Source organism: Scyliorhinus canicula, unplaced genomic scaffold (assembly GCF_902713615.1).
Source record: "Scyliorhinus canicula unplaced genomic scaffold, sScyCan1.1, whole genome shotgun sequence".
NCBI classification, from domain to species: domain Eukaryota; kingdom Metazoa; phylum Chordata; class Chondrichthyes; order Carcharhiniformes; family Scyliorhinidae; genus Scyliorhinus; species Scyliorhinus canicula.
Genome location: NW_024056016.1, coordinates 33075 through 48427, shown reverse-complemented (window position 1 = coordinate 48427; position 15353 = coordinate 33075). Strand labels below are relative to the sequence as shown.

Below are 15353 nucleotides of genomic sequence, written 5' to 3'. Positions count from 1 at the left end.
AACTCCTTTTACAGGATATTACAAGGGGAGGATTTACAAATGGAAACTCAAATCAAACTTCACAGCAAGATTTAACAGAGTCGCTCCATTCATCAGGACCTGAATATCATTGGCCCGTGAATATAGACGAAGAAATGTTTGCCTGCTCTGTCTGTAAGAAAAGATTTTCAACAGCAGTGTGACTGGGACTGCTGCCTCACGGAGCCGAGGTCCCTGGTTCGATCTCGGCCCTGGGTCACTGTCCGTGTGGAGTTTGCACATTCTCCCCGTGTTTGTGTGGGTTTCAGCCCCACAACCCAAAGATGTGCAGGCTAGGTGAATTGGACAGGCTAAATTGCCCCTTAATTGGAAAAAAAATGGATACTCTAAATTTATTTTTTAAAAAGATCAGCGTTACTGAAAAAAGACCCGATACACACACACTTGAGTTCAACTGATCGTCAAACTTGGAGAGGGACAAGGACACCAGCAGCATGCTGTAACCATGGCAATGTGGGGACTGTGGGAAGGGATTCAGGTCTCCATGTGAGTTGGAAATTCATCATCACCGTCACACCCGCGACAGACCATTCGCCTGTTCTGAGTGTGGGAAGGGATTCACTCAGTTATCCTAGTGAGGATTTACCAAGACGTGGGAGCCGAGTTGGCGAGGAAGCGAGCGGCCTTTAATAAGGTTCAGGCTGCTCTATCGCAAAAAGGAGTTCCATTCGGGGTGGTTTACCCAGCAAAGCTACGAGTTGCAGATGAGTCCAAAGACTTTGATTTTGAGACTCCAGAGGAGGCGACTGCCTTCATTGAGGGGCTCATTGGTCTGGGAGTATGATTATCACTTCGGGTGTTTTGGTTTCGAAATTTGCGGGAGGCCCCGGGTTCAAATCCCGGACAAGCCCTTTGATAATGTTTTCTGTTGGCCAAGCAACATGTTTTAAGGGGTAGTAACTGTAGCACAGTGGGTAACACTGTTGCTTCACAGCTCCAGGATCCCAGGTGCGATTCCTGGCTTGGGTCACTGTCTGTGCGGAGTCTGCATGTTCTCCCTGTGTCTACGTGGGTTTCCTCCGGGTGCTCTGGTTTAATCTCACTAGTCACGAAAGACATGCTGTTAAGTCATTTGGACATTCTGAATTCTCCCTCTGTGTACCCAAACAGGCGCCGGAATGTGGCGACCAGGGGCTTTTCACAGTAACTTCATTGCAGTGTTAATGTTTTTTTTAAATATGAATTTAGAGTGCTCAATTCATTTTTTCCGATTGAGGGGCAATTTAGCGTGACTAATCCACCTACCCTGGACATCTTTGGGTTGTGGAGCCGAAACCAAGGCAAACACGGGGTGAATGTGCAAACTCCACACAGACAGTGACCCGAACCTGGGATCCCGGCGCCGTGAGGCAGCAGTGTAACCACGGTGGTCAGTGGGTGGTTGGCGGGTACATTGGTGATGCTGGTGAATGGGTGTGCCCCTAATTAGGTCAATGTGGCATTTGTAAAAAGAATTGTTCCCCCATACATGGATACACATCAATTAATTCTTGGAGGAGATTTCAACTGTTTTCTGGATCTTAAATGAACTGGTCCAAGCCCATTCAACCGCTACAAAAACAGGAAAAGGGAATGAAACCGGACAGACCTCCCGGCAGCGACCCAGGCACCGGAAATGACAACAGCAAACCCGGCAAAAGATAAAGAAAAGCTGTTCAATAGCAGATTGTAAAAGGATTATGGGACATAGATTTAAGATTGTGAGCAAGATCTACAGGGGAGATATGAGGGAGAAAATCTACACAGTGTGGTAATGATTTGAACTCAATGCTCACACAAAAAGGTCAATAATCTCCAGGTCCTGATCACCAGAAAAGTGCTGTCAGAATTTGATGTGAGGATTGGTTGTGAGTTTCCTGTCCCTTTCTAAGACCCTGTGAAAGAAGTTTACAAAGGCATCACTGTCAGTCCAGAAATAAAATTCAGGAAAGATAAACATTTCTCCTGGTTTGAATTTGCTGTGTGTAAATCCTCCCCTACTAATCCCCTGTAAAAGGAGTTTCCAAAATCAATTAGTCAGTTCAGTACAGAAATTCACAACAACCTCTCCTCCTGCTCCCTGGTCCAGGATTACCGCTCATGCCGCCCCCGCCCCGCTGCACACTGACCCTCGGCATCAGCAGTCCCTTGATTTGAGGGTCATGTTAACTTCGGGTTGTGAGTTTCTGGTTTGGGTCTTAATGTGGCTAAACAGGGCCGCAGAGCTTTGGACACACCGGGCAGGATGGACAATGAGACAGTGAAATCTGGAGAGCAGGATTGGCTTCCTATCTCTGCCACCGCTTTGCATCATCAATAAGACATTGGGACTGAAAGACTAATCCAGTTTGATGGACAAGTTGTCTCCATTCTGAACAATGGGGAACAAGCCCCTCCCACTCATTGAAACATCGCCCCGACAACAATGAGAAACGCGCATGCGCCCTGATGCACATCCAATACAAATGGCGGCCGTGAACTTGAGCCGAAGATGAGGAGCTGCAGCTCCGCTCGGTACAAACTGGGTCCCGTAAACATTTCCGAGGTTTGCGATTGCAACAACTTTACACAACGTTTCCGCCCACCCCTGCGATCTCTCGCTCCCTCCGTATTGTTAAACGCCTCATACCGATTTCCGATCTGAAAAACACATCCTTCTACATCGCCATTATCCACACTGCGCATGCTTCAATCACAGCGGGCCCCGCCCCTCATTCACTCCGATTGGATGGAGGACCAGCCGCTCCCGTTCGGCCCTCCAGTACCGCCCCTCCTCTTCCTATTGGTCTGGAGCTGCCGTCAATCACCCGGGCATTGTGAGGCAGATTTCAGGCTGACTCGCTGATTGAGCAATACATTTTTTTTTGGTAAATGTTTTTTGTTGGGATTTTGAACAAAGTATATTTACCGTTATGTACACAGGATAAGAAACATATATATATATATATATACACACACACATGTATAGAAGAGAAGGACACACCTCAACATACCAAAGAAAAGAAAATAGTGAATAATTTTTAAAAATACAATAAAAAATAAAATAGAATAACTGGTAGGATATTGTGCACCAGCTCAACAGCAGCAACTCGGTACACCTGGCAAAATTATTTACAACACATAAGTAAGCGACTGTTTGCGGGCGGGCCGGGGTGGGGGGGGAGGGGGGGGAGATTGGGGAGGTAAATATACATTCGGGTGCCGGAGAAACAATTACAGTGGGCAATACTCGAATGGGTTTGGTGTTGGTGTTGTCGCTTGCTTCTCCCGAACGGATCTCGCTGCCGTCTTGCGCTCACCTCTGCTTCTGCCATTGCTCCTGTCTTTTGTCTTTATTCTCCTCGTTCCCTACTCCTGGAGATACCATGTTCGTTAATGTAACCCGCGCCTTCCTTCCGGCTCTCATTTCCCTGCCTCTCTCCTACCTCCCTGGATTGTTCAATACATAGAGATACAATTATAGAATTTATAGTGCAGAAGGAGGCCATTCGGCCCATCAAGTCTGCACCGGCTCTTGGAAAGAGCACCCTACTTAAGACCACACCTCCACCCCATCCCTGTAACCTAGCAACCCCATCTAACATAAGGGCAATTTAGCATGGCCACACCTGACCTGCACATCTTTGGACTTTGGGAGGAAACCGGAGCACCCGGAGGAAACCCACGCAGACACGGTGGGAACGGGCAGACTCCGCACAGGCAGTCACACTTTTGTTGTGGTTTCTAGCTGATTTTGGTCTTTTATTTTGACTGGACCACATGCTTGGGGAAAGCAAGAGAGGAAAGAAGGTTGGATAGAAAATAAAATGATCTGTTGTGAATTTCTACCCTGTTCTTCTGGTGATCATTTTTGTAAACTTCTTTTTCAGGCATTAGACATATGCAAATATAACATCAAGATCTGACAGTCACTCAATTCATTAGCATCTAAATATCACAAACTGTCAATGTGTTTGTCTGTTCTGACTGTGGGAAGAGATTTCAAACATCAGTGTGACTGGAAAAGCCCCGAGACCCACACACACCTGAGTGGACTGACTGTGGAAAAGATTTAACCAGTTACACAGCCTAAAAAATCATCTTCTTTCCTCTTGTGGGAGAGTCTAGGGCCAGAGGCATAATCTCAGAGGAAGGGGTTCAAATTTAGGACAGAGATGAGGAGACATTTCTTCCATCAGAGGGTAGTGAATCTGTGGAATTCTTCAGCTGTGAAATCATTCTGCCTCTCGAGTTTACCATAAAAAGGCAAAGGTGAAGGTGTCTTAACCCGGATGGGCCGCATGGTGGCGCAGTGGCCGTTTCACTGAGGGGCCTTGAGTTCAGACACATCCCAGACAGGACTGGTGAGAAATATCTGTCTGGGAAAGGGGAGGAAACTGTATAATCGGGGAAAAGGATCAGTGCCGATGGACCTTAGAGAAAGGAGTTCAGATTAGTCTTTTTTTCTTCATTTTTCATTCAATATTTATTAAAATTTCAGAGAAAATATTACACAAAAGTTTATTTTGATGTTTACAAAAGGGAACATATCGATTGAGGGTCACACTGAGAACAGAACACATGCCCTCTGAGCTGCCAAATGTATGTACAACTGTAACAGGCACAAGAGAGAACAGGAGCTCAACATAAAGGGAAGGCAACTGTTGTAAATAAGGTACGTGATAAGATACTTATTGAGACATGACATTGAAAGAAATTACTAGCTACAATTACAGAACAGCCAAAATTATCTCGTACATTTCAAACTGAAAAGCAGAAATACTGTCCATGATTGTCTCAGTTACAGATGCAGAATAATAAACTGAGTAAATTTTACTGTTAGAGTCACCAAGAGGAGATATTGTATTTCTGTCACACACAGATCATAATAAACAGCTGAGGAAAATCTACAGCATCCGAACGTCAACCGATCACTTGATCTGTAAAAGAGAGAGAAATGATGAAGCAGATGTTTATGATCTGGGACATTGATGTTAGAGTTTTTAATCAATCAAACATTTAGTGTTTTTAAACGGCCTCTGTCAGTTTGAAGTGTGAGTGGATTGAATCTTCTCACCTTCACCAGAGTGACTGCAGCGCTGTAGGAAATGCTCAGGAAGAACAGGGTGATGAATGTGGAAGCGGTTGTCCAGATGTTCCCATTATCATCCTCATCGTCTTCAGTCCAGGTGTGGTCTGTGGTATCTACGGGAATAGAGCCGAATAAATATAATCAGATTGTTTGTTAATAGGGGCTGGTTTAGCTCACTCAGCTGGCTTACCAAGCAGGCCAGCAGCACGGTTCGATTCCTGTACCAGCCTCCCCGGACAGGTGCCGGAATGTGGCGACTAGGGGCTTTTCACAGTAACTTCATTGAAGCCTACTCGTGACAATAAGCATTTTAAATTTAATTTAATACACGTTTTGTTTTTAATATTCCCGTATCATTTTCTCCCGCTGCTAATTCATTCTTTAATATATTTTCATTGCATATCTACTGTTGAGTTCATGACACTCGGAAATCGATCTCTGTAACTTTTTTCTTCCAATTATGGGGCACGTTAGCATGGCCAATCCACCTAGCCTGCGCATCATTGGGTTGTCGGGGTAAGATCCACGGGTCACGGGGAACTCCACAGGGACAGAGACCCAGGAGCGGGATCCTGAGGCAGCAGTGCTAACCATTGCGTCACCGTGCCGCCCTTGTCTGATGTTTGTGTTTGTTCTTTAGCTTTTGTGTCTGTGTAGATGCGAAATTCGTTTTTCTTTACTCTTCATTTGTGTGTCCCGATGTCTTTATAAGTGTCATTGTGTGTGTTCATGTGTCAATGAGTATTGATCTGTGTACCTGTGTGTCAGCGCCTTTGGGTAAATTTATCTTAAGTCAATGTTTATATATGAGTGTTTATTGTGTGTGTTTGTGCGTTGAAATCTATGTTTATATATTAATGTCTGTGTTAATATAAGTTTATACTTCCCTGCCCAGTAATAAAAATGTTAATGTGTCTTTATACGTTCAACATGCATGTCAGTGTCTTAATGTTTGTGTCTGGGTAAGTGCGTTTGTGTGTGTGTGTTTGTTGATGTGTGTATTTCATCATAGAATCATCATCGGATAATCCCGACTGTGCCGAACGAGGCTATTCGGCCCATTGAGACTGCACCGACCCTCCGAAAGAGCACTCTGGGCGCATGCCCCTGCCCTGTCCCCAGAACATCGTATCCCCACCTAACGTTGTGGGCACTAAGGGGTAATATAGCCTGACCAATCCACCGAACCCGCACATCTTTGGACTGTGGGAGGAAACCGGAGCACTCGGAGGAAACAGGAACAGACACTGGAGAACGTGGGAACTCCACACAAGCACCCAAGGCTGGAATTGAACCCGGGTTTATGGTGCTGTGAGGCAGCAGCACTATTTATTCGTATGATGGTTGTTTATAACTATCTATTGATGTGTATTGATGATTCTATGTGTATTCATATGTGTTCGTGTTAGCGTGTGTACGAGTCTGCTAATATGTGTCTACATGTGTCCATAAGTGTGTTACTGTGGATTATTGTCTCTAAATGGAAATATTTCTGTCATTGTGAAATTCTGCTAATGTATATGTTATTGGTTACATTTGTGTTTAATATTCTTCTGTCAGTCTGTTTGTCTGGTTTTATATGTTTGTGTATCTGTGTGGACATGTGGCTGTATGTGTCTTTGTGTACATTTGTGTAGCCACCTGTGTGTGTGGATTTGTGTGTCTATGTGTGGATGTGCACGTGTGCCTGTTTGTGTTTATGTGCATGTTTGTGAATTTTTACGCACGTTTGCGTGTGTTTTTATGTCACAATATGTGTGGTTCGTTGTGCCTGGGTGTATGTTTATGCATGTGTTTCTATGTGTGTGTCCATGTTTGTGTTTGTGTCTACGTGTGAGCGTGTGTGTGTTTGTGGGTCTGTGTGCATGTATGTGTAGTGTCTGTGTCTGTTTATCTGTCTGTGTATTTGTATCAGCTGCCTGTAGCTTTGCCAGTTGTGGGTATTATTGGTACCGATGTAGAATATGTTGAACTTTCTGCTTATAAATGTGTTTTCTGTGAGTTGCAAGCTGACATCAGGTGACCTAATGCACAAATACAAGGAGGTGCCTCAGGAGAGAACAGTGAAAACCCAGCGAGAATTCAATCACCAGCCTGGATTTGGATTCTGGTGAATCGGTTTCAGCATACGGATAAGAGGAACAAGAGTGCTAAAAAATTCCGTTGCATAAATAGATATTTTAAGAACATCTTTATCATGATGGCCTTTTAAAGCCTTCAGCCAGTAAGCTACATGCAGTCTTGTAATGTCAGTAACTGAGTTCTTAGTCTGTGGAACCGTTTACTTCCAAACTCCCTGCTTGGGGACTGGGAAGATATTGGATTAATAATCTCCCTCGCTCTGGTCAACTCAGCAAATTGCCTTTGGGTTCTCCCTGCTGGAGGTGGAGATACAGAGAGTTCACTCATCACCTTCCTCCTCTTTTGGTCGGGAAAGTGGAGGTAAAATGGGTTAGTATTGCCCCTTGGCTCTCTTTGTTGTGGAATTGGGTTACGGTGGATTAACTAAAGCCCCTCCCCCTCCCTCTGTTGGGAAGTGGGGGTACAGTAGATTAACTAAAGCCCCTCCCCCTCTCTGTTGAGGAAGTGGGGGTACAGTGGATAAACTAATGCCCCTCCCCCTATTGGGGAAGTGGGGGTAAAGTGGATTAACTAATGCCCCTCCCCCTCTCTCTGTTGGGGAAGTGCGGGTACAGTGGATTAACTAATGCCCCAACCCTCTCTCTGTTGGGGAAGTGGGGGTACAGTGGATTAACTAATGCCCCTCCCCTCTCCCTGTTGGGGAAGTGGAGGTACAGTGGATTAACTAAAGCCCCTCCCCGTCTCTCTGTTGGGGAAGTGGGGGCACAGTGGATTAACTAATGCCCCTCCCCCTCTCTCTATTGGGGAAGTGGGGGTACAGTGGATTAACTAATGCCACTCCCCCTCTCTCTGTTGGGAAGTGGGGGTACAGTGGATTAACTAAAGCTCCTCCCCCTCTCTCTGTTGAGGAAGTGGGGGTATAATGAATTTACTAAAGACCTTCCCCATCTCTCTGTTGAGGAGCTGGGGGTACAGTGGGTTAACTAAAGCCCCTCCCCCTCTCTCTGTTGGGAAGTGGGGGTACAGTGGATTAACTAACCCTCCCCTCTCTCTATTGGGGAAGTGGGGGTACAGTGGATTAACTAATGCCACTCCCCCTCTCTCTGTTGGGAAGTGGGGGTACAGTGGATTAACTAATGCCCCTCCCCCTCTCTGTTGAGGAAGTGGGGGTACCGTGTATTAACTAATGCCCCTTCCCCTCTTTGTTGGGGAAGTGGGGGGTACAGTGGATTAACTAATGCCCCTCCCCCTCTCTGTTGAGGAAGTGGGGGTACCGTGGATTAACTAATGCCCCTTCCCCTCTTTGTTGGGGAAGTGGGGGTACACTGGATTAACTAATGCCCCTCCCCCTCTCTCTGTTGGGGAAGTGGGGGTACAGTGGATTAACTAATGCCCCTCCCCCTCTCTCTATTGGGGAAGTGGGGGTACAGTGGATTAACTAATGCCACTCCCCCTCTCTCTGTTGGGAAGTGGGGGTACAGTGGATTAACTAATGCCCCTCCCCCTCTCTGTTGAGGAAGTGGGGGTACCGTGTATTAACTAATGCCCCTTCCCCTCTTTGTTGGGGAAGTGGGGGTACAGTGGATTAACTAATGCACCTCCCCCTCTCTGTTGAGGAAGTGGAGGTACCGTGGATTAACTAATGCCCCTCCCCTCTCCCTGTTGGGGAAGTGGAGGTACAGTGGATTAACTAAAGCCCCTCCCCGTCTCTCTGTTGGGGAAGTGGGGGCACAGTGGATTAACTAATGCCCCTCCCCCTCTCTCTATTGGGGAAGTGGGGGTACAGTGGATTAACTAATGCCACTCCCCCTCTCTCTGTTGGGAAGTGGGGGTACAGTGGATTAACTAAAGCTCCTCCCCCTCTCTCTGTTGAGGAAGTGGGGGTATAATGAATTTACTAAAGACCTTCCCCATCTCTCTGTTGAGGAGCTGGGGGTACAGTGGGTTAACTAAAGCCCCTCCCCCTCTCTCTGTTGGGAAGTGGGGGTACAGTGGATTAACTAACCCACCCCTCTCTCTATTGGGGAAGTGGGGGTACAGTGGATTAACTAATGCCACTCCCCCTCTCTCTGTTGGGAAGTGGGGGTACAGTGGATTAACTAATGCCCCTCCCCCTCTCTGTTGAGGAAGTGGGGGTACCGTGTATTAACTAATGCCCCTTCCCCTCTTTGTTGGGGAAGTGGGGGGTACAGTGGATTAACTAATGCCCCTCCCCCTCTCTGTTGAGGAAGTGGGGGTACCGTGGATTAACTAATGCCCCTTCCCCTCTTTGTTGGGGAAGTGGGGGTACACTGGATTAACTAATGCCCCTCCCCCTCTCTCTGTTGGGGAAGTGGGGGTACAGTGGATTAACTAATGCCCCTCCCCCTCTCTCTATTGGGGAAGTGGGGGTACAGTGGATTAACTAATGCCACTCCCCCTCTCTCTGTTGGGAAGTGGGGGTACAGTGGATTAACTAATGCCCCTCCCCCTCTCTGTTGAGGAAGTGGGGGTACCGTGTATTAACTAATGCCCCTTCCCCTCTTTGTTGGGGAAGTGGGGGTACAGTGGATTAACTAATGCACCTCCCCCTCTCTGTTGAGGAAGTGGAGGTACCGTGGATTAACTAATGCCCCTTCCCCTCTTTGTTGGGGAAGTGGGGGTACACTGGATTAACTAATGCCCCTCCCCCTCTCTCTGTTGGGGAAGTGGGGGTACAGTGGATTAACTAATGCCCCTCCCCCTCTCTGTTGAGGAAGTGGGGGTACCGTGGATTAACTAATGCCCCTTTGCTCTTTGTTGGGGAAGTGGGGGTACACTGGATTAACTAATGCCCCTCCCCCTCTCTCTGTTGGGGAAGTGGGGGTACAGTGGATTAACTAATGCCCCTCCCCCTCTCTGTTGAGGAAGTGCGGGTACAGTGGATTAACTAATGCCCCTCCCCCTCTCTCTGTTGGGGCAGCAGGGGGTACAGTGGATTAACTAATGTCCCTCCCCCTATTGGGGATGTGCGGATACAGTGGATTAACTAATTCCCCCCCTCTCTATTGGGGAAGTGGGGGTACAGTGGATTAACTAATGCCCCTTCCCCTCTTTGTTGGGGAAGTGGGGGTACAGTGGATTAACTAATGCCCCTCCCCCTCTCTGTTGAGGAAGTGGGGGTACCGTGGATTAACTAATGCCCCTTCCCCTCTTTGTTGGGGAAGTGGGTGACAGTGGATTAACTAATGCCCCTCCCCCTCTCTCTGTTGGGGAAGTGGGGGTACAGTGGATTAACTAATGCCCCTCCCCCTCTCTGTTGAGGAAGTGCGGGTACAGTGGATTAACTAATGTCCCTCCCCCTCTCTCTGTTGGGGCAGCAGGGGGTACAGTGGATTAACTAAAGCCCCTCCCCCTCTCTCTGCTGGGGAAGTGGTGGTACAGTGGATTAACTAAAGCCCCTCCCCCTCTCTCTGTTGGGGAAGTGTGGGTACAGTGGATTAACAATTTCACTTTCCCCTCACGGGTGATTGTTGGTCGATGTTTCTGTGTGACCCTCAATTCAGTTGCCAGTGGGTGTGATGCAGCACCTTAAAGCTGACATTAATTTTAAAGGGATGGACAATGAGAGAAGCAGGAACACCGAGATCTAAATGTGATGGGTTTGTTTGTCTGAAATGGGGAATTGTCCGATTTCTCCTCAGCGGGAGGAAAGTCAATGAAGATATTTTGCTGAATCCTGGAATGAATGAGTTTTACTCTGTCTCTAACCCAGGGTGTATCTGAGCTGGGAGCACTGGTTGTATCAGACTTGGGACTGAGACCTGTAGAAATCCGGGTCTCATTGAACAGATCTAATATCAGCAAAGTGGAAGCACCATTAATTAAGCGGCTGTGTATTTAAATCACAATTGGAGGAAAAACACTTTATTATTTTTATTTTAGTTCGAAATGCATAGATTCTCATTGACATGAATTAACGGTGTCCATCAGAGCGAGGGAAATGTTCACAAAACTGGGTTTACCGCTGGATTTATCAACCGTTCTGTTGATGATCTTCAAGGGGATGGCTTCATGTCCCACCACACAGGAGTAAGAAGCGCCGCTGGCCCACTCCTCCGCTGCAATGGATAACAGGCTGTACATGAAGAAGGAGCTATTGCCGTTCTCCGCCATCACCTCGGTGTTCTTGTAGTTGCCGGGATTCACTGGCTTGTCATTGACGGTCCACTTGACGAAGATCTCTCGGGGGGAGAAACCTCTCACTAAGCAGCTGAGGGAGATGAATCTCTGAGCGGAGACGTCTTCAGCCGAGGGCAGGAGGACAGAGACGGACGGTTCCCGCGGATTGGGATCTGCAGAAAATGTACAATAAATGTCAATAAAATGGGGAATTCCGGTGATAATGGAACCGCGGGTTAGATGTGAGAGAAATGTGTTTTGTGTTGGATTTTAAAGGTTTCCATTTTCCACTTTGGGATCTGTCCGGTTTCCCAGCTCGGAGCAGAGGTGGACACAATCCTTTTCCCTGAGAATTTACGGATTATGGATTCGAAAGTTTCAGAAAGTGAACAGCAGGGATACAGGCCATTCGGCCCAACTGTTCTGTGCTGGTGTATAAACTCCACACCAGGCTCCTCCCACCTTACCCCAAGAAGATTGGACAACTGCCAATGTAACATCCTTATTCAAAAGGAGAGGGAGTCAAACACAGGTAACTATCGGCCAGGGACCTTAACATCTGTCAGTGGAAAACGGTTCGAGTCCATTATAACAGATCCAATAGCTGAGCATTTAGAAATACTCAATATAATCAAACAGAGTCAGCACGGCTTCGGGAAGGGTAAATCATGCCTGACAAATTTAGTGCCCTTATTTGAGGTGATGACGAGAAGGCGAGAGAGGGAGGGGGAGGGGGTGGGGCAATAGATGTAATATACATGAATTTCAAAACGGTGATTGATAAATGAATGTACTATTCCCATGTTTGCAGATGACAAAAAATAGGTAAAAAGGCAAGTGGTGAGGATTACAGGAAATCCACAGAGGGACAGAGAATGTGAGGTTAGACACTTTGGTAGAAGGAAGAACATAAAGAGTTATTATTTATATAGAGAAAGACTGAAGAAAGCTGAAGTAACGGGGGAATTGGGGGCCCTCGTGCAGAAACCACAAAAAGTAAGTTCTGCAGGTAATATGGAGGCAAATTGAATGCTGATCTTTATTTTAAAGGGAGTAGAATATAACAATGGGGAAGCCTAGCTAAAACTGGGGAATTAGTTAGACAACACCTGATATACTTTGAATAGTTTTGGTGCCCTTATCTAAGGAAGACAGATTGGTTGTGAAGGCAGTCCAGAGAACGATCACGAGGTTGATCCCGAGTATGGAGGGATTTTCTTACGGGGAGAGGTTAAGTAGGCTGGGCTGTACTTATTGGAGTTTAGAAGAATGATGACGACCTCAGATTCTGGGTCGGTCAGTATATTCAAGGTTGAGGGACACATATTTTAAATCAGTAAAAGCATCAAGAGATATGGTGATAAGGCGGGAAAGAGGAGTTGAAGATTATCACATCAGATCAGTCATGACCTTACTGAAGGCTGGACCGGTGTTGATGGGCCCAATGGCCTACATCTGCTCATAAGTCTTGTGGTCTATGGTCTCGCTTCATCTAAACCCAATATCACTGGGTTTAATTCATTGTTCATTCATCTGCATATCAATTTCCCCCTTAAACTCTAAATGCCCAGAGTATTCAGTTAGTGGAATTGCCAATCAGAATGGACCATAAATACACTGAATGCTAAATACTGACCGCTGCACTGACACTAGAAATAGACACAATGACTCACTTATTGCTTCAGTCTCACCGCTCACCTATTTTTTTGTGAGTTGAAATTCTTAAAGGAGTTGGCAGGTCCTGATGGCTCGCCACACAGTCAAACACAGCCCCACTCAGCCAGGCTTGTGTCGAGATGTTTAATTTGCTGACCACGCTCTCAGTATCTGCCCCAGGCTGGTCGGCAATCTCTGATTTCAGCGGCTTCTTCGCTTCACTCCAGGACACGTTGACTCCATAAGGAGCATTCGAAATGACGCAGGTTAAGGTTACAGTCGCCTCCAGTAAGACCTGTTCTATTGGTGGTGGCAGTATTGTTACTGAGGCATCAGTGCAAACGGAAGGATCTGTGAATGAAAAAAGTGGAAATCAACCCAAGTTTCATCTTCAGAATCAGGACAGCAGGATTCAGCGTTCACTCACTCAATGGGAATAAATCAACTTCGAAATAACAACCTCTAATGATCGCCTTTAAATCTTCTATACACAATGGATAACCAGTTTGGTTTGTGAAAACTATTCTCATTGTGAAATACAGTCAGCCTCGAAACCATTCTAATGAATCAGTATTACAGCATTCCCAATACAAATATTCCAGTCCTGATCTCAGAACCCTAATATGGAAGGCTGCTTGATAAATATCTTGAATGAACTTTCCAAAATCTTCGTCCCGAGCTGGTTTCAGTAAAGGGTTCCAGACAGCCATTGCCTCAGCAATTTAATCAGCTGTCTCAGGATAAAGCTGATATCAAATCCACCTCACTCCCTAAATTACTTCAGGTGAGAGGGAAACATTTATTTCTATACTGATCAAATCCTGAATGGTGATCAATCCAAATGCAGCTCTTCCATCAGAATGAAACACAAACTACATGGCAGTAAATTAGAAGTTATTCTGCGCTTTGCACTAACTTCAGTACATTCCTGATTTGGATTGACATCAGAGTGCAGGATGATTTACTGTTTCCTCTGTTTGTGTCTCTTACCAGATGCGGTGATGTTGAGACTTTGGATGACCTCTTGATGAGTGACCTGGCAGGTATAGACCGCTTTGCTGAACCATTCCCCAGCAGAGACTGTCAGCCGACTGCTCGCCGAGAAGTTCCCGTTCACTTCACAGGCGGGAGAGGTGACAATTCCTGAACCCATGGCTTGTCCATTCTTCAGCCACGTCACCGTGATTGAATTTGGACTGAAATCGTTGATTGAACAGACCATGGTGGCAAATTTCTGTCTTGTGATTTCTTCATTGGAACTCACGGTGAGGAGAACATTTGGATGGATGTCAGGTAGAGGACCTTCAAGAAACACAAGTTAGACATTTCTTGAAGAAGATGTTGTAAGGAATAAAATGACTAATTATATTTTCAGTTTCTCGGTGGTCACTATTTCTCTCAGGAATCAGAACTGTGCAGAGAACCATCAATGTGTTATGACCAAAGATTTAAATAAAGTAATCAAAGCATCTGTTTCTCACAGTTTCCACAGCACTTACATGTCATTCCAATGCTCTTGTCTGAGCCGCTGTGTCGAACCTCACAGCTGATTTTGCTGCATGCCCCCTCTGACTCGGTGATGATTAACTGGCTGCTCAGAGTGTAGGTTCCCTTCTTGTTTCTCACTGACGGGTATTTCTTAACTCCAGTGGTGATCAGCTGCCCATCTTTCTTCCAGGTAAGGCTGGTGATTTCTGGGGAGTAGTCCATCGCCAAACAGCCGAAGGTCACAGAGCCGTCAGTGTTGTGTTGCTGACAGGAGGAGACCAGGCTGTAGAGAGTGGGCGGAGTCGGTGTCGCTGGGAGAGAATGGCCAATTGAACAAGTTAGACTCTGGGACTTGTCATTAAGATATCATACAACTTAGAATTTGGATACAGTTACAAATTTATCCTCACATGTTCGCATTAAAACTGCATCAATACTTGAGCTTCTGTTACTTCTAACATTTGAGAATCACCATTTGTTTATTCCTTCTGTAGAAACTCACACCTCTTTCTCCATTTCTAACACCTTGCAGAAATGTAGCATTTTGATGTCATCTGAAAACGTACCATTCATTACTTTCAATGAGCAGAGCGGAGGGTTTTCCCAATTATTTATGCCACCAATGTTTTTTTCCAACAACTGCACTTTGTGATAAAGAAGTTGTCTCTCCATTTCTGTCATTGCTATTTTGGAAATTGCTTGTGTTCAAACTGACTGATGTCCCCCCCTCTCTCCACCTCACTACCCCCACTCCCCAAAACAAGGAGTCGTGACTTTGCTTCAGAAAAATCTTCCAGGTACTTACATAATGACGATAACATTCTACATTTGAGCACATGTGCAAGTAACTCCAAAATTCTCCAATTACAGGACCCTGGACATTAAAAGCGGGATGCGG

At 46.1% G+C, this 15353-nt stretch overlaps 1 gene segment (V, D, J or C); it reads right to left on the bottom strand.

Annotated features, from left to right (window-relative positions):
* Positions 1-4754: 4754 nt before the first annotated feature.
* Positions 4755-15353, bottom strand: part of LOC119961620 — a gene marked incomplete at its 5' end in the record, with an annotated part of 30015 nt that continues 19416 nt past the window's right edge. Inside the window, 6 exon segments of the C gene segment in view lie at positions 4755-4937; positions 5075-5202; positions 11155-11484; positions 13010-13318; positions 13958-14269; positions 14467-14766. Of these exon segments, the coding sequence occupies positions 4929-4937; positions 5075-5202; positions 11155-11484; positions 13010-13318; positions 13958-14269; positions 14467-14766 (1388 nt within the window).